We start from the raw sequence: 24,798 nt of genomic DNA, 5'->3' as shown, positions 1-24,798 counted from the left end.
AATGCAAAAAAAAAAAAGTAAAAAGAACCAATTGAAATTGCCAAGATTCTTTGTTTTCCTCACCAAGTATTTGTCACAATCTGAGCTCAATAAGTTACAGCGGTTCAATATAAAGCATTAACAGGACCATAAATATAGTGAACCAGTGAAACTGCTAATCAAACATTTACGGAAACTTTTCACAGTGTCAATATGCATTAGCCTCTGACTGATTTGGCTGATTAATTAACGCCTGCCTTCAAATGCAGCTCTCAGGGAAACCTGAGCCATTATGGTTTCTAAATAATCATGGCTGTCAATGTCACAACTTAAAAGGATTTACATGTGGATAGACAGCCTTGAATAGTGAGAGTTTGTCCTTTTTTCAGAGCTGATGAGTGAAGATAGACTGATGAGTTACTGTGTGAGCTGTACTGTACGACAGGCTGAGTCAGCTAATTAAAGGCTTTGAGTCTTTTAATCGACTGGGTTAGAAGGGGGAAATTTACCATCCAGCTGGCCTCCCCTCAGCTGTCTATATCCAGAGTCAGTGTGTGTGTGTGTGTGTGTGGATATAGTTCACTACCTTCTGGAAAGTTTCTTCAAATTATTCAAGGATTATTCACTTTCATGCTGTTCCAAAGCCATTTGAGTTCTGCAGTGAGATGTTTCGAACAAAGAGACGTTTTTAAAAATTCAGTCAAAAAACGCACCATAAAAGTGTCATAATAGCGATCCATACAACTTCTGAACTATATTCCAAATTGTTCCTCTACAGCTATACAATGAATTTATGTGAGAAATAAACTTTAAGTAAACTCTGTCACAACTCTCAAATCCCATTCGCCTTTGTGCACATTCAAACTCGGCAGGTCACGTCAGATTTGATGTCAAAGAGTGCTTCAGAAGATGTGATGTGAATAACACATGAGTCATATGGACTATACTTTTATGGTGTGTGTGTGTGTGTGTGTAGTCTCACATATTGCTAGACTTTTAACTATTGGCATAAAATCTGGTCTACTTGGTAGTTTATTCTGGCCAAAAATCACCCATAGTCTGTTTTGGTTCCGTACGACCTTTAGGGGTGGCTTTTCTGAAATCGCTAATATCCAAATAATAGTTTAGTGTGGAAAAAAACAAGCTCAAATAATTGCAAATAATTCTGTGCATTCAAACGTACTGATTATTTCACAGACACTACTAAAAAAAAATCAGAATATAAAGTTCTGCTTGTGGATACTGTTTACTTGGTACAAATTGACTTTTATATATTTGATGTCTCTATCCTGTGATTGATTTTTCTTCAAAAGCTGTTGTTGTATTGAACCAGAACTTTGTTGTTTACTTCTACAATGTCTTTTTTGTACTTTTTGTGATGCATGAAAGTTTTAGTTGCATGGACTTTCAATGGATGGACAAAAATGATGAGAGGGTATTTTCATTTGTGTTCCAAAAGATGCATGAAAGTGCTATGGCTTTGAAATGACATGAGGGTGAGCACATGGTGACAGAATTGTCATTTTTTGGATGAACTAACCCTTTAGAACCTTTTAAACACCTAAACAAAAAAAAAAACAAAAAAATTACTATATGACCATACCTCAACAAACCCACACAATATCGAACACATCCAGAGGACGGGGAAGTCATGCAGTTTGAAGAGTTGTGTAATTTTGCCTGGAGCAAGGACAAGGTTTTTTGAAAGTTGGACTATCGTGTTTCCACTTGTTCAGAGATAACAAATGTTAATAGGGCTACATTTTATAGACATTTAAGACCTTTTAGGGTGTGCTCACACTAGGCAGGTTTGGTTCAATTAAAATGAACTTTAGTGTGATTGCTTTGTTAGCGCCGTTCATGTGAATAAGTGTGAACGCTGCCATCCGAACCAAACAAGTGGACCAAGACCCCTGAAAAGAAGGGTCGCAATCCACTTCCAAATCAGCTCTGGTGCAGTTTGACTGAAATATGAAAAGAACACGGACCAAAGACATCTAAACTAACCTAAAACTGGATGTCATAAGATGTGACCCTAAAAGGGTCAGAATGGTTTCTCTTGTAATAGTTGCGATGTTGCCTATTATAGTTCAATATATCTCCTCGCTGTAGATCTTTGTTTGTGTGTGTGATGGAGGAATTCCTGCCGCTGTTTTGACTCCTTGGCCCCGTTTCCACCCAAGATGCATTTTGGTCAACTGGATCACAAGTGGACGACACAAAATACAGGTGTAAACAGGGTCTAAAATGTTTTGCGCTTGTCCAGTATCGACCACTTCCAGAGATAGTCGAAATGCATTCAACCGGATTGCTTTCATAGTGTAACAGCCACAAAAGACCGCCTGCTCTCTGCCTATATGCGTAAACATTATGGGAAGCGCGATAGCCAGACACGGTTTAAACTTTCTGGCAAAGTTTGGTTTGAAGACGAAAAACGTACCAATCACAATGTTCTCTCAACTTTCCAGATTTCTTACACACACTCACAGTGTTCGGCTGGTCAGATATATAAATTGCGCAACCTTATTTCGTTCATTAGATCGAAAGAAAAAACCCATACACCCTTCCCTCAAAGAAATCAGGACAGAAGTGGTTGGAAGTGGACAATAGAGATGGATTAAAACACCAGGTGTAAACCTATCTTTAGGTTCGCTCTTAAAAATGGCAGTGTGAATGCTAAGTGAACCAAGACTAAATGTATTTAAATGTACTTTTTTCTTTTTTGCTCCGGACCAAAAGAACCAAGAAAGCCAAACTACAAATGTGAACACACCATTAGTGGCCTTAAATTTTAAAAAGTGATTATAAGGCATTTCAGTACTTTTTAAGCACCTATTCTGCTAAATATCTCCTATTGGGTTTCACAGAACAAAGAAAGTCAGACAAGTTTGAAATCACATGAGCGTGAGTGAATCAAGACAGAATCTAAGTCATAGCAGTGTAAATTTCTCTCTAAACAGGACGTAAACCAACGAGTCCAGTGAAATGTCATTGTGTTGTGTCCCATCCCATGAGAGTTATTTTGGCAGGTTGGTTCGTTTTGGCATGCGAGTTCTCCTCTTTCCTCTGTTTCCGTCTCACACAGCCTCTAGTGAGTTCATATCTTGGCCCTTTTCCCGGATAGGAGAGCCAGTGTTGAGGAGGAACTGGGATGCTGCCAGTATGCTGATATCAGACAGTTTTTAGATCACTACAGCAGAGTCGCTGTTTATCACACACGCTTCAGATCGCAGCGTACCCTGCAGGTTGTGGGTTCAAGTTCTCTGGGGAATAGTGCTATACACAGACAGAGCAAACAACCTCCTGCAGCTCATACCAGCATCAATTAAAAACAAACTCTAGCATTATCACCTTGACTGTAGTTTCATATTATTCTTTTCCGATGACTTTACAAGTGTCTTTAACAGGTAAGCGCTATACGAGCTATATTCTGACACTAAATGCTAAAATGCAAATAATAAAAATGCCACTAACCATGTAATCATGCATACAGAAGTGGCTTTTCAAACGTCCAATCAAACTCTACTGTATTCTGGCACAAATTCTTGTCACTTGGTTAAAGCAGATACCAACATGGACAGGTTGTGTGATATGACCTTATCCAAACCATGATCTAAACTACTGGAAGTAAACAACGCAGACTGCAATAAATATGAGATCACCTGAAACCAGGTTACACGTGGTGTGTGCTGACCATATGTTTTATGTGGTGAATTATTGGCTTCATTTAGGTAATTTTTTGATTGTTTTTGTATGCAAAACAATTTTGAAACAGCACCACATGATGGCATGTAAAAGTCCTGAAGCAAAGCCAGCTGAAAACCACTGTCCGGCACGATAAAAAAAAAAAAAAAAATGCTGCAATAGCTTCTTACTGTCATGAAACCATCCAGTAGGCCAGAGTCTGGTTTAGGCGGTGCCTGTAGACGCTCCATGGACCACTTTTCAATGATGGACGACACCTGGCTGTTCTCTGTGTTTAGGATACGGAATCCTGTCATGTTGACCCCGCTGTAGCGATAGGGTTCCACATCCAATGCGAAGAGATCCTAAAGAATATGAAACATTTATAAATGTATTGGAAAACACACAACAGGAATGTCTGTTGTGCCACATTACATTTTAACACACATCGCAATCATGCTGAAAAATAAACTCTATTCCAAAATCTAGTGAGCTGCACTGATGTCATTGGCAAAAATAGAAAATTTACCAGCCATGAAACTGTATTTGCATTTTTTAAATATATGTTTCCCTTTCGAAAAGGAACTCGCACTGCATCCGAAGACACATTGGCATTCCCGCAATGTGTCTTTGGATGCAGTGTCTTGTTCCCCTTCTCAGGGAACCATGGTTACATGTGTAACCTGAGATGATTTGTCCTTTATTTTTTTATTTTTAGTGACACAAAAAAATGTCAAAATTAGTGACCCACAAGTACTGTAAAAAAATAGTCAACTTATATTAATTTAACTACTGTATTAATGCTTTATGCACTGGATTAAATACAAGCACATAATAATAGCTTAAATCTTAATAAAAAAAAAAAAAAAAATGCAAGTTAGGTCTGAAAATTGGACTGCGAGAGATAGGGAGACAGAAAATCCTTTTAAAATAGAAATTCTTTGTCTCAGTCAGAGTCTAACACATCATTAGTGAAAACAGTAAACAGCACCAGAAAAAAAAAAAAAAAAAAAAAAAAAAAAGATTAAATATTCCCACTTAGGGAATATAATGGTCTAAAATGTAAAATGATGTTATAGATATCACTGTGTTTTAAAATGTGTTTTATAATATAAATATCCATACATAACTTACCAGGGTAGTAAAAATGTAGTGGTAATACTCTGTCATCATTCCCATAGCGAGAGCCTGAAAAAACATTGAGAACCATGAATGAAACCATTCTGAGACAAGGGAACAGTAACAATGTTTCTGAAAATGTGCAATTTATCAGTGAATAGAAGGATAGGCTGGCGAAATAATGGCATTTCTTGTTTATATGATGTTTCGCGGCTCGTAATAATTTTATATGCTGAAGGATTGTGAGCAGAAATCGTGTGAAGCTTTCAGTCTCTCTTTCCCTGAAACACCCTGAGCTCTCTTTATTGGCCGTAAACACAGCTGAGTGACTTCCGTCTGTGTGCAACTTCTAAATAAACCAAAATGATTTTTGAAAAGCTGATATATTTTATATATTATTATAAAACATTTTAGTGTAATTACACAACATGCAAAATAATCCAATGAACTGCATGTATCAACCTCCACAACCCTCCACATGAAGAAAATGGAAGGCATTACATAAATTAGATGACTGAAGCATTGACATTTAAAAAGTGTTTTTAGAAGTCAATATATTGTTTATTTAATTTATTCTTATTCCAACAGTCCACATCATTCTAATCCATTTGCCAGTCAGGTTTGTCACTGGGTAGACAAAACATGTTATATTCAATCTCAAATGTTTACTTATTTATTTTTGTAATTGTTGATTTATGTCCACTTGCATCAGCTGGATATCTTTGTCCATTGGACATCTTGTTGGTTACCATTAGTGCTGCATCTTTCAGACACTGTGTAGATCAACCTTGAAAAGAAAAACATATTCAGCTGAGCTCAGTCCAGCTTTGACTGCAGGAATGTGTCCTTTGTAACTGGCTCATAGCTCATTCTGTGCTGTCTGCTCTTGGTAATTGTGGTTTGGCAAGGTGCGTTGCCTGGAGTAGCTGAGGCTGTGCAGAATTCACAAAAGCCTTGAATTCCTCAGATAGTGGGAAAAATCCTTAATATGGAATTCATGTACTGTATGGTTCATGAGCCATATTGAAGAGTGAATTCGGGGTGGTCAGTATGGGGGCTTGAACGCTGAAAAAAAAAAAAATGAAACAACCCTATCATTTTTAATCATGGACTCTGGTTTGAACCCGTTTTGTTCAGTTTGACTAAAAGCAAATAACACCCGCCATAAAAAAGTCATTCTAATATGCTGATTTGCTGCTCTATTAATGGTACTCATTTATTAATAATAGTTTACTGTCAATGTTGAGAGCAGTCAGTACTGCTTAATTAAAAAATGTATTCAACATTGATAGCAATCAGAAATGTTTCTTGAGCAGCAAATCAGCATATTAGAATGATTTCTGAAGGATCATGCGACACTGAGTAATGATGCTGAAAATTCAGCTTTGATCATAAATTACATTTTAACATATATTAAAGTAGAAAACTTTTAAATTATCATATTTCACAATTTTACAGTTTTTTTTTTTTTTTTTTTTTGCTTGGAGGGCATAAGAGGATAATTTCAACAACATTAAAAACTTAAAATTTTGACCGGTTGTCTAAATAAAATGGAATGAGTATTTTATTTTTGGGTCCAAAGTGTCATTTTCAGTTTAGCAATAATTTAATGATTAAAAATGATATGTTCAGCAAGTCATGGCAACTTCTGTTTTTACATAACTTTAACTCATCAACATTTTTTGAAGTTATATGTTATATGAGATTCAACTCAATGTTTTAAGTCAATTTAAAGGTGCCCAAGAATGCTTTTTCACAAGATGTAATATAAGTCTAAGGTGTCCCCTGAATGTGTCTGTGAAGTTTCAGCTCAAAATACCCCATAGATTTATTTAAATTAATTTTTTTAACTGCCTATTTTGGGGCATCATTAACTATGCACTGATTTTTTCAGCGTACCGCCCCTTTAATTTGCGTGCTCCCTCTCGATTATATTACAGCACATTTACAAAGTTCACACAGCTAATATAACCCTCAAATGGATCTTTACAAGATGTTCGTCATGCATGCTGTATGCATGCTTCGAATTATGTGAGTAAAGTATTTATTTTGATGTTTATATTTTATTCTCTATGAGTTTGAGGCTGTGCTCCGTGGCTAACGGCTAATGCTACACTGTTGGAGAGATTTATAAAGAATGAAGTTGTGTTTATGAATTATACAGACTGCAAGTGTTTAAAAATGAAAATAGCGACGGCTCTCTTGTCTCCGTGAATACAATAAGAAACGATGGTAACTTTAATCACATTTAACAGTAGATTAGCAACATGCTAACAAAACATTTAGAAAGACAGTTTACAAATATCACTAAAAATATCATGTTATCATGGATCATGTCAGTTATTATTGCGCCATCTGCCATTTTCGCTGTTGTTCTTGCTTGCTTACCTAGTCTGTTGATTCACCTGTGCAGATCCAGACATTACTAGCTGCCCTTGTCTAATGCCTTTCATAATGTTGGGAACATGGGCTGGCATATGCAAATATTGGGGCGTACACCCCGACTGTTACGTAACAGTCGGTGTTATGTTGAGATCCGCGTGTTTTCCGGAAGTCTTTTAAACAAATGAGATTTACATAAGAAAGAGAAAGCAATGGAGTTTGAAACTCAATGTATGTCTTTTCCATGTACTGAACTCTTGTTATTCAACTATGCCAAGGTAAATTCAAATTTTGAATCTAGGGCACCTTTAATAGAATTTGAGTTGAAATAACTTGTGAAGCCAATTTGTTTATTATTACTTATAGTATACTAATAATAATAATAATAAGTGAAATAGGAGATATGCCTCAGGAGTACCAGCATTGATTTTCTGGAGAAGGCAAAGTATTTAAAAAAGAAGAGCAGATGGGATTTTTTGCACATTGCTTGTTTGTCTCCATAGATGTAATGAGCTCTCGGATTCCCACGCCAACCCAACCACGCATTCACACGGCATCTTCTGCAGACTGACAGACAACTCAATCCATAACAATAATTAATTTATGGGCCAAGCTGTTGTGTTGCTAAACGTTGGAACAACAATCGTCTAAACCCAAGTGCCAGCCTGTTGCATTCGCTCTATTTAGTGTGCACTTCAGGGCGATGTGAAACATGCATGATTCGGCTCTGTGAAAGTGCGCCTGGTAACAGCTGCTACATCACAAACCAGATCCTGTATTAGCACGTGAGCTAATCGTGCCCTGCGCTGTGCGACGGATGGAAGTAGATGTCTTTAACATTGCTCACCCTGTGTTATCTTCAGCTGTATTAGCAGGAGCTGCTGTGCAACACAAGTGTGTGTGTGTGTGCAATACACACTCAGACTGCTAGAACAATTATAAATCACACATTATTACTGCTGTCAGCCTGGCGAGGGTGATTAGAATGGGTAGAGGTCAGGTCAGTAATTACATTTGTTGTTGTGTGGTCTAGTGCTGTTAATAACAGGTGGTATTGTGTCCAGGTGGACTGGAAAACCTCCAGGAGAAACTCATATTTGCTGGGATGCGCCAGCAACACTCGTATCATTACTGAGTAAAACTCTCGGCAAGATAGCCAGTGGGAGAGCATGGATTAAAACTGACACAATTTAGATCATTATAGCTCTGAACCTATTCCATAAAGGGTTCATATTATGATAATTCCAGTCACAGAGAAGTAATATGGAGGTATTAGGTTAGATAATACTACTCCTAAAACCAGAAGATGAATAAGCTATATTAGTCCAGTGAGTATTTCTGATAGTGTCAACACAACACAGCACTAAAATCTGCTCATCATACAAGTACAAGTAAATGTAATTTAAAATGTCTATTCAAGTTGTGGTTTCCACAGGCTTTATTTTACACATAAATTATAAAACCCTATAGAAAAATCTCAAAAGAACCAGTGGCGAATTACACTTCTGGGTTCTGGCGTCATACCTGCACCACTCTATATGCGTTCTTAAGTCCTTGCTATTATGCATCCTTGTGTTCTCGTACTACAACATCAACAACCGTCAAACTCCGGTTCCAGTACTCAAGAACACAAATAAAGGGAAAGCATGAAGTACCCAGATGTATTCTTGATATCGGCTGTGTCTGAAAGCTTTAAAATGCTGCCTTCAGAGGACTCATTCCAAGGTAGGAAGGCACTAAGGCACGTCCAAATCCAATGTTAGCTTCACTTCTTGTCTCCTGAGATACCTTCATCTGATCGATGTTTGAAGAAAGCATAGATGTATCCTTCACTACCAATCCTGTGCTTTCCATTCTGTGACAGTTGAGCTAAAAAATAAAGATGGCATCTAAAAGTTATGGTTGGTGAACAGTTTCTGTGTAAATGTACATTTTTGACCATTGTTTTCCACTTTTGATGTAATTTCTAGCGAGAAATTACTATTGTAGTAATTAAATATTTGCTTAGTTATTACCAAAGCTCGCTCTATTTTGCTGTAGATCATTAAACTGTTACGCTACCTCAAAAGTCTGTCCGAATTTAGTTTTGTGAGGTACCTATGTGCGCATATGCTGCATGCAAAGTCATTGCCTGATAGGGCAACGAGGCAACAAGTCAGCTGCCCAAGTTTTCAGACAGCCATCAAGTGCAGACTTGAGTGAATTGAACCATTAAAAAAAAGCTTTAAAGCTTTAATGTTCTCACTTAAGTAATTCCCACTGAAAGCTTGTCTTTTTGTTTGACATAATTTTAACACAGTTATAAATACCTGGAGAAAACCTGCAGTACTTTTTAATTCTTTAAAATCTTAATGTTGACAAAGCGTAACATTAAATATACATACTCATTAACACAAATAATCATGTAAAATAAAAAGATATCAAACAATAACAATAATGTAATTAAATATTTTAATAGGTTATAATATCTGTGATGTTGTTTTATTTATTGTGCATTGGATGGACAGTCAGTGGAGCAACAAGATCACAGCACATCTCAATTCTCACAAAGATGCATTCTGTGTCCTCGTATCCTTTGGAATATTGGATTGGAATATAAATATGGATTGGAATATTGCACAAAATGGTCACAGTAGGCTGTATGTAAGAACACGACACAGGAGAATAGGTACGGATAGTCTTTAATTCAAAGAAACACTCACAACGGAACAATGAGCAAATAAAACAGGAATATACACGTTAACAGAGGAAACTAGACAGGAATAGCTGAAAAAAATGAAAACTAATGTGTAGCCATAGAAACAAACACAGGTTATACAACAGGTACTAAACTAAACAGAACATGACCGTTACAGTATTCCCCCCTCTCGGAAGGTCCGTCCTGGTGCCGTAACTGAACATCCAACTGTGGAGGGAGGGGGCTCTGGAGATGGGTGTGGAGCTGGTGACAGACAGGGACCAGGAGGAGTTGGTGGAGACAGACACCATGGTGGAGCCAATGGTGGAAGGAGCCAGGGTTGAGCTTTTACTGAAGGGCTGGGTGGAAACTAGGGACTGACAGACGGAGGTGGAAGACAAGGGGGAGCAGACAAGCCGACGGACCAGAGTGACATCCACGGCCCAGAAGTCCAAGGTGGAGCTTCTGGCTCGTGGGACCAAAGCGAAGACAGGGACTCAGTTGACCGGGTGACACTGGAGCAAGCAAGGACAATGGGGAAACTGGTGGAAGGGAGGAGCCAGGTGGAGCCAAAGGGGTGGAGGGTAGAGGCGCAGCTGGAGAAGGGAAGCCCGAGGCAAAGCTGAAGTGCCACACGGAGCTAGCGGCGGGGCAGAGCCAAGAAGCTGGACGACATCAGTGGAGCTGGCGGATGCAGGGGAGTGGATGGAACCAGTGAAGGGGATGGGACATGGAAGTTGGGAGGGAACATTGGAGGAGGAAGAATTTTTCTGATGGAACCAGAGTCATCCAGATGACTGGACAGGACTGGTGGAAAAGGAGAAGACTCGAGGGTGGGGACTGGATCCGCGAACCACAGATCGATTAGGCAGAGGTCCGCTCCTGGCTCTGAGATGGACTAAGTCAAGTCAAAGTCAAGTCATCTTCATTTATATAGCGCTTTTCACAATACATATTGTTTCAAAGCAGCTTGACAGTGACAATAGGAAAATTCTTATCAAGCTAAAGTTGGTTTTTGATTGATTCACTTCCGTTGTAAAAATTGTTAATTATTACTTCAAGGGCTGCTTAAATGACACCTTTCCTACTGAAAACCGAATACCTTTAATGCATTCTTGCTGTTCATGTACTAAGCAGCATGCGTAGACTCTGGGGCTTTGATGGTGGCCGGCTCTGGTTCTGGGACGAGCTCATACTGGAGCATCCATACTGGAGCATACAGCCCAAATAGCAGATTCTGGTGTTCTGGGGGAGAAGGCGCCACGCTGCTGAGTCCATTTTTAATCTTTTTAGGTTCCGTGATCTGTCACAGTAGGCTATATGTAATCACACAACACAGGAGAATAGGTACGAATATTCTTTAATTCAAAGGAATACTCACAATGAAACATCAATGAAAAGAACATTGAGCAAACAAAACAGAAGTATATATACACAGGTTTACAGAGTGAACTAAACAGGAACAGCTGAGCTGAATGAAAACTAATGTGTAGCCATAGAAACAAACAAGAACTAATGCAGACACGACAGGAACTAAACTAAACAGAACATGACCCCGACAAAAAGATTTGCGAATAAAGCACAGTTTCCATCCAGCAAGATGAAAAGAACAAAACTGTCACTAACTGATGTACTGGCACCAAATATCAATAGGTTAAGCCACTGTGGGTCTTTTTTTTTTTTTTTTTTTGTATATAATAAATGACAAAACACAATAAACGCAGTCATGTTAAGACAGTTCTAGGAGGTATTAAAATAAATTAGGTCAAAACAACTTCCCCTCCTTCCCTCTTGCAGTGACATCTCTTCTCTTTTCTGATGACATGTTTACTGGTGCGAGGGCGGTGCAACCTGTCCCTCACATGAGATCCAGCAATAGCAAGCCACAACCATCCAAGCATCCAATCAATTAGGGCAAAATCAAGTCCCGGCCTATTTTTTCTTCTCTTCTTCTTCTTCCAGAAGCCATTTCACTTGTATATACATCACAACTTTATTACATTAAAAACTGTATAGGCCTAACACTATGCAAAAATATTAAGATGACATTGGTTTGGTAGGAAAACTGACAATTTTGTAAATGCATAAAAAAGCAAAAGTGTGTTACCAGCCTAACACATGGTACAAAAAACTAGGACAAATATTTTATTAGAATTAGTCATATCACTCCTTTGGCATCAGTAACATAAGATATGGAAAGTGTTTTCTCACTCTCTTTTGGCTATTTATTTTGCTATCCCAAATACTAAAAATTTAGTTGCATTTTATTATTTGTATTTACTGCATATGTGGCTGAAGTATATGCTAAACAGTAACATTTTTAAAGGCACATTTCATCACAGATTGTTTTTTAAAAGTGTAATGCTGACACTGCAAAGAGGCTGTTGCTGTAAGGACAGAGCAGTTAAAATTTTTATTAGAAGAGACAGCAAACTCACGGTCCACGAAATAATGCTGTTTCTCATTTAATGTGAAAAGGCCATTTATATAGAAGTCTAAATGCACAGCAGCAAAATATACTCCAAATATTCAGTCTAAAAATTCTTGTAATGCTAGTATTGTTTTTGATATACAATAAACCTAGACTATTATTATATGTTTGTGTCGATTTATTTTACAAAAATATGATATGATCTTAAAACAGAAAAAAAAAAAAAAAAAAAAACATTATTTTTAGTATTCTGATTCTGGTTCAAATATCTGAAATATTACATCATTGCTAGACCCAGTTATCATTGCCATCATCAGCCCCAAAGTGAAATTAATTATTAAATTCAGTCTTGTGTGAAACATATGGTCGGGAAATAATAGCTCTGTAGCCTGAGCAGATTTTAAAAAGTTCAAAAGTGTGGACGACTTCACAAAGCCAAAAGTTTCAAATGTGGATATCACACAAAGCCTCTGAGAGCCGCCCATTATAGAAGCATATATCCACTGCCACTAATAATGAGTATCTTCATTATCACTTCAGTGGTCTGAAACTGATTAAGAAGGTCTGTGAGTCAATCTCTGGCTGAATAATACCCACTTTAATATTTGATTATTCCTGTAATTGGGGGAAAATTCTTGCAGTTAAGTCACACATTGAAATATCTCTTTGGGTTTCTCTAATGTGAGACTTCACAGAACTCTAGCAGGAATGCATATCCTTATCCACTTTTTGGCAAATATTATTTAATCAATCTTTGTAACGAACTGAAATTGTACTGCATTGCATCCTTTGATGTAAAATAGCATATATACTGTACACTTAATCTGATTAAAACCTCTTTTCTTGTAGGGCACTTCACATCATGAGCATTATCCTATTGACTAATTACATGTACACATACTGACTAACGGAGCATATAAGCTTGACTGCCTGATGGGTAATCAATGAAACCTGTACACTTCACTGATTGTGTACAAATCAATCTCACACACAAGATCAAACGAGACAATGAATTAACAGTTCAAAAACAATGCATGTGCTTTTCACCTTCAATGCATAAAAACAGGATCAAATCACCATAAAGCAGAGCTTGTAATGATACAGTCAAGCTAAACTTTAGGTTCAGAAAAACCAAGGTCCTGTTCTTCACATGTTGCTTAGCAAATGCAAAATTGATCCTATCTGCTTCATCATATCTGGTTAATTTGGTCCTTATACTACGGGACTGCCCATCATCAATTATTCTTTACTTCACATACACTTTTAGATTGAGTTAACTGCAGGAAGAAACCAATGCACAATTGGTTGGTGACAATGTATCACATTATATACTCCTATAAGAATATGCATACCATCTAAATCATATATTATCTTTGGACCATAACCTTTTCAAAGTTTTAAAGCAATTCTGGTGATGATTCATACGGAGCTAAAGAAATTCTTAGTACACCAACAGATGTTTTACTTTTTACTTTAGATTTTTAAGACAGATGAAAAAGATGTACCATAGAGACTTAGCTATTGCACCAGGCACTTGTAAATGTCTCGAGATAAACAGGTTTTGTTGATCTGATCTGCTTTGCTTTGCTTTGGTTGGAACTCTGACAATTGTTGAGAACTGTTCCTAGTTTCTAGCTTGAACTAAAAGTTGATTCTCAATAAGCTTTTATATTATTGTGCTTGCAGTTCTACTTGAAGAGGCTTAAATCCTGTACAATACAATACAGTTCTGAGTCTTAATAGCATTTAGGAAGTTCTTCAATTCCTCTGGGAAAAGACACAAAGGTCAACAAAACCACCGCCCTGCTTGAGACTGAGAATAAATTGTTCTCTCGTTTTGTTTCTTGAAGTTCATGATCACTTTAAAAATCTGGTTCCACTTAAGTAGCCCACCTTAGTATTCTTTCATGTTTTCAATAAAATGATGCAAGTAATTTTGTCACAGATTTGTTAAACTGAAAAGCTAAAGATACAGATGTAAAATGTGGACAAATCTGTGTTCGTCTGCCTGCTAACCTTTAAACTTTGAAGGTATTTTACAATGTCAAGCTAGGTTTTGTCAAACCAACTTTTAAAGTTTATCTTCATGAACCTTACTTTTGTAGTTAAAAATTATACTTAGGCCTTATTCACACAATTACTAATGCCCACTATCACTTTTCATGAGTGGACATACATGGATTACAGGAGAATGCTGTCATTCTTCTGTAAATCATGAACTCTTCCACCGCATCTCAAATTATGTATTGTGTTTAGTAGCCCTCTGTGGTTGAAAGGTTTAGTTTATTTACATGCAACACATTTCTCATATTTCATATTAAGCATGCTCTTTACTGACACTCATCTTCTTGGTAACTAAATACACCAAACTTTTGACAACTTTAAAGTTTTATGAAGCATTTCCATATTTTAAAAAATGTAGTAAGACTGAAAGTCTGGGTCTAGGATAATGCTAAAACAATAAAATCTATACATAAGAGGCTTAGGAATTAGCAAAGTTTTGGTGGTACACAGACAATTCTAGGGTGACATTTCCTTTGGACTGAGAGCTCAGCAGTGCTGTGTTTGTACAGTTCTAAAACTATCCTTCAATTTTTCCTCAGCAGAATAGTGTAACATTAAATGTTACTTTTTAAAGACGTCTATGGCATTCTCTTGGACACATATCCATAATTTTGTATATTTAACTTACTGTGCAATTATTGAGAAGGACTTATCCTCCAGTATTGTTCTGTAAGTCAGATATCCAGATTTATACAATGTAAAAAAAAAAAAAAAAAAAAAAAAAAAATGGATTCTTTACTCTAAATGTAAAATTTTGAATATTAATTAAAAAATAAAATTTTATCAGTTTAATATGATTTCTATTTTAGGATTATATTATAACAGATAAATATTGAAATATAATTTATATTTATATCATAACGGATGAATATTTTATATTAATGTTATTATTATCAGACAAATATTCCAAATGCACCTTTGTAATCCTCAATGTGAAATGAGATAATGAAAGGACTCACCTGTTTAAGGATTCCAGCTGCCATCTCATGACCACAGTCGAAGATCACATGAAACTCTTTTCCTCGTTTCATTTCTTTAAGAAGGGGCTTGGCATCTTTTGTTTCTGCTGGTAGCTGCCGGATTTTTAATCGGATGTTGTAACGAGATGGAGCCTTGATGAGCTCCTGTAATCGAATCAGACCTAAGAGAGAGAGAGAATATAAATGAGGTCATTACAGTATTACAGGAATAGTTCACACAAAAATGTAAACTCTGTCATCATTTTCCTCATCCTGATGTTGTTACAAAGATCAAAAATTTGTCATCAAAAATTGTAGCAAAATAACTATACTACACTCTAGCTGTAAATCTGATCTAAAACATTGTGTACTGTAAAAAAAAAAAAAAGAAGCACGCTTCACAAATACACTTGACTTGATAAGTTTATCAGAAAGCTCATATCTCTTTTTTCATATAAGAATACTGTTGCCATCATTGAAGCATAACATGCCTCTGCAAACGAGATTCATTTATTACATTTGTTTTATGAAGAAGAGCAGCTTGGACAGTCAAACAACATTAAGCTAGTAAATGATGACAGAACTGTCTTTTGTGGGTGAAATATTCCTTTAAATGTACAACAGAGCATCTGAAATATCATTTGGAGCCATCTATATGAAAGCTCCATTTCATTTAATTCTTATCTTTCTAATTAGAAGAAGAAGATAGATATGCATAAACATACGGATGGATGTTTAAAGTGAAAATTTTTTGGGGAAATGAAATTGTTAAGCTGTATGGCCCCTCGCTATCTATCTCTCTTGCTCTTTTCTCTATTAACTTCTTCCCAGTGAAATGTTGGACTCTCCAGTCAATGAAATGCCAACTCCTAATGTAATGGAACATCACATTCCCACTTCAAAAGGTCATCAGCTGAAAAAATTATATCTAGGTTGGCCCCAAAATTCCATTGTCCTCATTTACTTCACACAATGAAGGACTTATATCTGCAGAGTTGATCAACTATACAGACCAAACAAGGAACCACAGATTTAGAAAATTTCGGTCCTGTCCCAAATGTCACAACACTGTAAGGTGTCCCATTTTGATTCAGAAGGGTGCTCACATGCATCTGCTGTGGACTCACCAAAGTGTGGACACAAAGGAGGACAGCTGGGGCTATTTGGAACAAGGCCATTATTTGATTTCCAACCCAATGTTTCCTACCTATGTTTTTGCAAATCTCCAAAAACATCACTGCAGTTTCCTGCTGAAATGAACACTAGCGGCAGTAAAACAAACAACCTTTATTTCTTTTCACACATTTTTTATTTATTTGTTTATGGGGCAGATTATCGATTAGTAAAGACATTTTGTGATGCAGAGCTCTTGGATACGAGTTCTGTGAAAAAACGATAAAATTGCTGAAAAAATTTGCTTGTAAATGCAAGCTAAAATTGCATGGTTCCTTCAGATGTGTTCAGATGGTTTCTTCAAATGTTTTTTTTCTCTCATGTTTACTTTTGTTAACACCATCAGTTAGGTCTAGTGTAGAGTTTAGTGTGGGTGGTGCATTATTTCTAAATGCGACAGAGCATTAACTTTTTAGCGCCATTTACCGGACATTTCATTTCCAAACTTCCATGATATGTACAGTAATCAACATAACATAAATCTGGTGATGTTTCATTAATCTGTTTTGGGGAAAAAAAACTGAACACATTTATAAAACTACTCATTATACATTTCATTTTGAAATTGTTGCAAAATGTATAAAAAGCAACTTGATAGTATACACAGCGAACCAACCATGCAGTAAACAGGCGATGAAGAACAACCATGGAGCAGATAATGGAGAACAGACAATGAAGCATGACGAAGAGAACCAGGTAAGCATATCCATAGGGAACAACAGGAGTCTGAACAGTCGACAGTGAAGAGACCATACACGAGTGTGTGTCTGCTGGGTATAAGTGCAGTCCTTAATGAATGTGGAAATGAGGTCCAGGTGAGTGTGATATAAGAAAAAAAATATGAGGACATTGAAAATCTTGATGAAGATAAAGAACTTTTATTGCATCCCAGCAGTGACAAAGTACATGCAGCACTCTGTCAGAGTCAGAATGATCCTACAGTAATTTTTGTGTGAACATTTTATACAGCATTCAACTTCCTGCTCGTTATGTAAATGAGGTTTCGTCTTAAATGTAATTAATCATATCAATTAAAGTGATAGCCTTCTGTTCACACATCTTTGGTGTTATTATAGATGTAAATACCCAAATGGTATGGTAATAAGTTTGTTTAAATTCAGCCAGACATCAGTCATTTAGATTCATATACCCTTTGATCACAGGATGGTTCTTGATGGCCCACTGCCACTCCCACGCTATGTGATATAATATCACTCCAGTGGTAATATTTACATATTACTGAGTTTGAAATGAATCATCTCTAAAGATAAATAAACCACGTTTGGGGAAGGAGCATGTTCTAACACTTGAAGTGTAATTTGGGTCAGAGCAGACTATAATGTCATACTGTGATTAAACTCCAGGGAGAGTGAACTTGGTGTGAATCGTGACTGTGCAGAAGGTGGGGGAGAGCTTGGTGTAGCCGTGATAGGACCCTCCTTCTAGAGGTGTCTCTTGATGCCCCAAAATCCCTAGGGGAAGGGCAGAGCACATGAGAGACAGAGGACCAGGGTGTGACCGGTGGTTTGGAAGGCCAAAGCAGATTAGGGGAAGGTGGAACAGATGGAGCTGGGGACCATCAAGACAGAGCTGAAGGCCCTGGAGAGTTCGGCAGAGTGAGAGACCTCTGGGATGCTGTCTTAGTGGGAGACCTCCATGGCAGAGCGAGTGGAGGAGGCAACTAAGGTGTAGTACCCAGTGACGTGGAACCTTGGCAGACCTCAGGAGAGCCAGCTGATGGGGAGCCTCTGGAAAGCTGATGGAGATGGATACCACCACATGGTTGAGGACCAGGGGGAGCAGATGGAACCGGAGGAGGAGAGACTTCCAGGCAAAGAGGTGAGGAGCAACTGCTGTAGCGGAGACATGAGGCGGCCTTTGTGGCAGAGATGAGGGGGAGAAAGAAGGCCTCTTTGGCCGTCGCCATGGGAAGTGACCTCTCCGTGTCAGTGATGACCAGACTTGGGCCACCTGGACCACCAAATTTGGGACCACCAGACTCTGGAGCTCTTGAACCACCTGAATTGGAAAAACAGGATTTGGAGGCTTTTGGGTCACTGGACCTGAGATCTTTGGCACCACCAGACTTGGGATCTCTGGGATCACCAGACTTGAGACCACCTGGACCACTGAACATGTTGGATTTATTCTTCCTCCTTTGCCTCCTCCTCCTCTGCACCAGTATCAATGTGATGTTTGAAATGAAGAACTGAGAATGAGGAAGAGCAAGAGACCTCAGGGATGCTGGGTGAACTTAAACCATTTGGACCAAGGACCACCCAGACCACCAAACTTGGTACACCAGACTCAGGAGCTCTTGATCCACCGGATTCATTTAAAAAAAAAAAAAAAAAAAAAAAAAAAAAAAAAAAAGGGACCACTGGAACTGAGAGCTTTGGGACCACCAGACATGGGAACTCTGGGAACAGTGTACTTGACACCACCTGGACCACCAGCATGTTGCAGAGTGCTCCTGACTGCTTCTCTGCGCCAGTGTCAACGGAATGCTTGAAATGGAGAACTGAGAGCGAGAGAGGCCTGGGGCAGATTCTGGAGGCTCTAGGAGAACTGGAACCAAGAGGCTTTGGAAGGATGGAAGTGGACTGTGGAGACTCTGGGGAAGCTGGATTGTTGGGATTGGGGCCTTCCGCATCTCGCACAGTATAGGAGGACCCACTCAACCACAGAGCATAATCCATATACTGAGTCAGTGTACAGCTGTTTTTTTCCATGGGCATCAGTTGAGAGATGGGATTGTCCAGCCCACTCCAAAAACACACCTTCAGCATGCTATCATTTCAGGGCATGTGATGGCCGAGCTCCAGAAACTGTTCCACAAAATCCTTCAGGGGGCAGACATCTTGATAGAGGGAGAGCTGATGGTCCAAAGGGTGAAATCCTGCTGACAGAAACATGAAGAGGCCAAACATAGGGAGCAAACACAGTGAAGCAACAATGGAGTAGACAAGCGAGAATGGAGCATGACGAGGAGAACAACCAGGTAAGTAAATCTGAACATCAAGAATGAGTCTGAACATTCTTAGAGATACAATGACAAGACTAGACAACGAGAGTATGAGTGTGTGTGCTGTGTATAAGTGCAGTCCTTGACGAGTGTGGTAATGATGTTCAGGTGAGTGTGATTAAACTCTGGGCAAAGTGAATGGGGTTGTGAATAGTGACTGTGCAGAAGGTGAGGGAGAGCTTGCTGTAACTGAGACCTTAGCTTTGTGCCTAACAATTATGTAGTGTCAGCCTATGCTGCTTTGGTGCTTAGTTGGTCTCACTGGCTTAAGAGGTGTCTGGGGCTCTTTTCAGCTGGTCAGGCTCGAAGACCAGCTAGATCAGATGAAGACTACAGAGCTACACTCTGCCTTACAGTTTTGCATGGAGAAAAAAAAAAAAAAAAGAAGAAGAAAAAAATTGACCAAGTTGGCGGTTTTGCTGATTTGGCTGGTCGGCCATCTGATCTCCCAGCCTGACCAGCAGACAAGCCCCTAAAACCTGACCAGCCTAAGCAGTTTGGCCAAGCTGGAAAACCAACTAACCATCTGCCTGGTTTAATTTTTTGTTTGTTTGTTTTTCAGCAGGGTTGCTGATTAGGTACAGACATGCAATTGAAATACTGGTAAAAGTTTGCTAAAAACAATATTTAAAATGACAAAAATGAAGAAGTATTAAAACACACACACACTGTAGCAGCATAGATTATTTAATTTGCATGCATTGATAAAATGTCTTTAATGACTCATATGGCTTCCTGTGGGTCACTATCTATCTCTTCTACCCCTTTGTGTAAATGAAAAACTGCATGTGGTTATCTTTATTGATTGTGTCTAATACATGTTTGTTGATTCATATTTAACAAAGCATATATATTTCATCAGCTCAAACGTTTATTAAAACCACTGTCCAGAAGCCCCCGATCATGCAACATAACAGCCCGTGATAAATATTTGTGGAGAGGCTGCATTGTTCAAGTTCTCCCTGCCAAAGTTCCTCAAAAAACAAACGAACAAACAAAACAGCCTGTCTGACTTGTAATCCTCTGCGGTTGTCTAGTCCTCTTCTAGAAGAGTGCCGCTATAAGCCAGTGATGTGAGATGAATGCAACTTCCCGTTTGGCATTAATTGAAGAGGAAAGTGAAAGCTGGCTTCAGACTTGAAGTTCTGAGTGCTTCAGACAGGAAGGTCAAGGTTAATGTAGCCTTGACTGTATGGGCTTAATTATCTGTGACTAAATGTGTAGAGCAAATTGAACCAGATTTAAAATCAGGTCATATGTATGACAAAATGCAAAGGTTTTATTACTTTGAAGAAACATCTACACCCCTGTTGTGTCGTTAATTTCAAATGAATTTTGAGATCTGGGAGGACATTTGAGAACTTCATCTTTTGAGGATAAGAGCTCCTTCTGTTAAGTTAAGAGCAGACTTGGGTGTGATGGAGCAATGAAACCTCACATGAATATCTGGGAGTGGATATCCAATGTATTATTTTGCATTTTGATCAACTCTTTTCACATCAAATGCTGGCTGTCAGGTTTTAAAACATCTTTAAAGAATTTGGCTGGAATTAAATTAACTTTAGGTTAAATTAAACTGTCATTTTACCCTGGGCATAATCGTCCACTCATTTATAAATGCATTATTAGTTTAAATTTAGCACATAAGCAGTGAAGAGACTCAGATTACAATGGTTGGCATTAAAATGATATTACGACTATGAATTATTTCGTAGCAATAAAATGGCAGTTTCAAAGCACCAGTTATCAAAGCAATTATCAGGACATTACAGCAAAGCCCTCAAAAATGATGCCTGTTTGGAAACATGGCACCGCAGCTGTCTAAACAATCCTGTGGGCACTGTTAGAGCGCATGATGGGCTATGAAAGCACCAGTGGATTGGTGCACTCAAGCAGAAAAAAATGAAATGGATGAAATGTTTTGATGAACGCAATTTTCTTTCTCTTGCTGACGTACTCAAACAGGAAGTTGGGGTGGGACATATCAAAGTGTTTTTAAATAGCCAATAGCCTATGGGGCACTATTCAATATTAATTTTGTGGTAATCAATATTATGCCACAAATGCTGTCGATTGAGCTTAACTTGTACCGAACCCTAAATATTCTTTTAGACTACAAAGTGGTCATTTATAAAGATATTAATTTGGGGCATTTAGTAACTCTTTTTCAATCTTTCTACCTCCCAATGAATGTCGATTTGCGAACACTATTCCTCTCTGCTGATGCAGTTTGTCCTTGAATGGCATACATAACCTATTAATGTGTTTCCCTTGACACATTAAATAATTTAGCAGCATTTGTTTTCTGCAATGCAGATACACACCATGTTAGACGGCTTTTACTTTGACAGCTCACATATCAAAGTATAAATTATGAGAGCTCTTTTATAGCCGACACATAATGCTAATAGGACTAATTTTACTCACCGCTGCAGTGACGCTTGTACATATGAGATACCATAAGCTCCGTTTTTCATTGCTTTGAGTCTGTGCTGTGTCTATTATCAGTTTGCATTCTTAAAAAAATAAAGGTTCTTTATTGGCATCTATGGTTCTATGAAGAACCTTTATCATCTTTGGAATCTTCCCATAGAATAAAAGATTATTTAGATTATTAAAATGTTCTTCACACTTAGAAAAAAATGGTTATTTTAAGAACTCTTCACTGAAAGGTGCTTTGGTTAACCCAAAATGTTTCTTCTATGGCATCGAAATTCCGTTTTACAAACTTTATTTTTAAAAGTCTATGGCATGTGAAAAAATGCCGTGCGCGCTCCTGCTCATTTCTAACACAATATTGAAGTCAACAGCTGAGCAGTGTTGACAGAGATTTGTGTTGCAGGCTGCCAGTCCACTTCTGCCATTTCAGAGCTGAGCCATTAGGGAATGCCATTATGGCTATTGATTTGCTTGTTTGCATTTGTTCATGAAGTTGTTGTACAGAACGGAGAGAAAGACTCCAGTTGTGATTCTAAGGCAGACCTCAGGACAACCACCTTTTGTCAAATCAGTGTGTGTGAGCATTTAACCATTCTTCTAACTATTTATTTTATTTCTAACTGTAGCTCATCCAAGCCCATTTAAATGGGACCTATAATGCCCCTTTTACAAGATGTAATATAAGTCTCTGGTGTCTCCAGAATGTGTCTGTGAAGTTTCAGCTCAAAATCCCCCACAGATCATTTATTATAGCTTGTCAAATTTGCTCCTATTTGGGTGTAAGCTAAAACACCCATAAGCGTTTTTGTGTGTGTCCCTTTAAATGCAAATGAGCTGCTGCTCCCGGCCCCCTTTCCAGAAGAGGGCGGAGCTTTAACAGCTCAACAACAACAAAGCTGGAGAATCTCACACAGCCAAAATGAGGATTGTCAGTAACGGTGTTCAGCCTTACATTGTTCAAACCGGAGTCGACACTGATGGAGAGACTCAGGAAGAAGTTACAACTTTTAGAATGAAACTGGACGTTTCTGAATGGTTAGTGGATAAATTGATGTAGTTGCTGTGGAGTTGATTCAACTCATCCACTAGCATGTGCCGTCATGTTCATCTTTTGTGTTGAACTGACCCTCGTTTGTGAAGCAGTCCGGCATAAATTAGTGAATGATTCAATGACTTACTCATAAAGAGAGTCACTTGTCTTTTTATGAACTTTTTGAACAAATCAGATGAGTGAATGATTCAATGACTCTCATAAGGACAGTCATTTGTCACCAATGCTTTTAAATGACTGGGAATGGTACAGTATATATCAATTAAAATCACTCACTTATTGGAAACCGAACAATGTGATAAACACAATGTACACATTTACTGTAAGTGAGAAGCAAACAATCTTGTTGTCTATCTATCTAGCTATTGTTTTAGCAAAGACATATTCTTACAACTTGTCCATATGTCAAAAAATTTTAAAGATGGTTTTTGTTTGTAGCTTCTCAATGAAATGTAATATGGGAGAAATGGATTATAAGATACCACATGTGAACGTCATTAATCAAGAATAATATGGTGTTTAGATGGGAACATTGCTGTAATTGTTTTCTCTTTTTTTCATATAAATAATTTCGTTTTCACTTAAGTTGTCAATGTTATTGTTAACAAATCAGTTATCAATGAGCATGTTTAACTAGCACTAATACTGTTAAAGATCGTCCGTAAATCTAAACAATGTGCCTTGCTGCACATTTATTTGAACACAGTGTCACAGAATAATATTCTGTTGTTGCTGTGCAGAATTGTGAAGAAGGCTGAGTGAATGCTTTGGGAAATCTGGCAGCAAACACTCTAGTTGGCAAGTTTGCTCCCGAGGCGACCTCTGGCATATGGCATATGTACCCCTCACTGTGGTAGCACTTGCTGCCTACTGTTCTAACAGAGCCTGTCAACCAGGGGGGTTTGGCCATACTGTAGGCCAGACGGAGACCAGGGAATGGTGCATAGCCCAGGCCAAAGGGTCGGTCTGCCTAAGGACTGTTGGAGAATAATCAGAACACACACGATCAGCGACAAAACCGTTGAGCTCTCACCTGTGCTGTCATCGTAAACCACAGTGACCGTTTTCCACTTGAAGAAGTGAACCAAGTCTAAAATGGCTCTGCTGAGGGAGGAGAAGTCTGGGTAAAGGCTGACGTAGAAGGAGTCACGGTTGTCTGACACTTGGTGCTTCCACTTGGTCTGGATGTGCGGCACCCCGAGAGCGTTACAGATGGACTGCACCGCGTTGGCCGAAGAACTGTGGGAGGGACCAAAGATGGCCGCCACACCCAGAGAGAGCTGGTCACAAGCTGGAGAGAGAGTGCAAAATAAAACAGAAGAGAGGGAAAAATATAGTTTTGTTAACTTATTACTTTCTAGGCTCTAAGTTTCCAGAGAAGTCTGCACATTGGATATTATTATGCTAATATAATGGATTGGCTGGAGAGCACAAAACTAATTATTTTCTTCCGTTTAACTTTTTTTGTACTTGATATTTTGTTATAATAGAATGTCCAAACCACATTGTGTTACTTACACTGTCCAAAAACATATTTATTCCAACAATGGTAACTCTGAACTCATTTGCTTTCATTACTCACAGTTTTTTTTTTTTTTGGCAAAGCCACTGTGTTTTAATTGCATCTTTGTAATCTTTAAATAAACTGGCATTGGGAAAAGTGCAGTTACAGTGGCAGCGACTAATGGAGTGTATAATCATTATAAGAGAATTCAGATGTTTCCCCAGCGTGTAAATGACAGATGATTGCAGCCTGCAAACCTGTCTCAGGGGTATCAGTAGTTCAGTGAATCACCCCTTCTGACTCATTACCTA

General features: G+C 38.2%; 1 protein-coding gene across 1 annotated transcript in view; it reads right to left on the bottom strand.

The window, feature by feature from the left end:
• Positions 1 to 24,798, bottom strand: part of grik2 (glutamate receptor, ionotropic, kainate 2) — a 245,140-nt gene that overhangs the window by 144,954 nt on the left and 75,388 nt on the right. The window contains exons 4-7 of the mRNA XM_048152799.1: positions 24,017 to 24,274; positions 15,296 to 15,477; positions 4,798 to 4,851; positions 3,855 to 4,028 (exon numbers count right to left, since the gene is read on the bottom strand). Of these exons, the coding sequence (XP_048008756.1) occupies positions 3,855 to 4,028; positions 4,798 to 4,851; positions 15,296 to 15,477; positions 24,017 to 24,274 (668 nt within the window). The remainder of the gene's footprint in view (positions 1 to 3,854; positions 4,029 to 4,797; positions 4,852 to 15,295; positions 15,478 to 24,016; positions 24,275 to 24,798) is intronic.

This window comes from Megalobrama amblycephala, linkage group LG13 (assembly GCF_018812025.1).
Source record: "Megalobrama amblycephala isolate DHTTF-2021 linkage group LG13, ASM1881202v1, whole genome shotgun sequence".
Lineage (NCBI taxonomy): Eukaryota > Metazoa > Chordata > Actinopteri > Cypriniformes > Xenocyprididae > Megalobrama > Megalobrama amblycephala.
The sequence above is the reverse complement of the archived record's forward strand: the minus strand, read 5'-3'. Positions and strand labels throughout refer to the sequence as shown.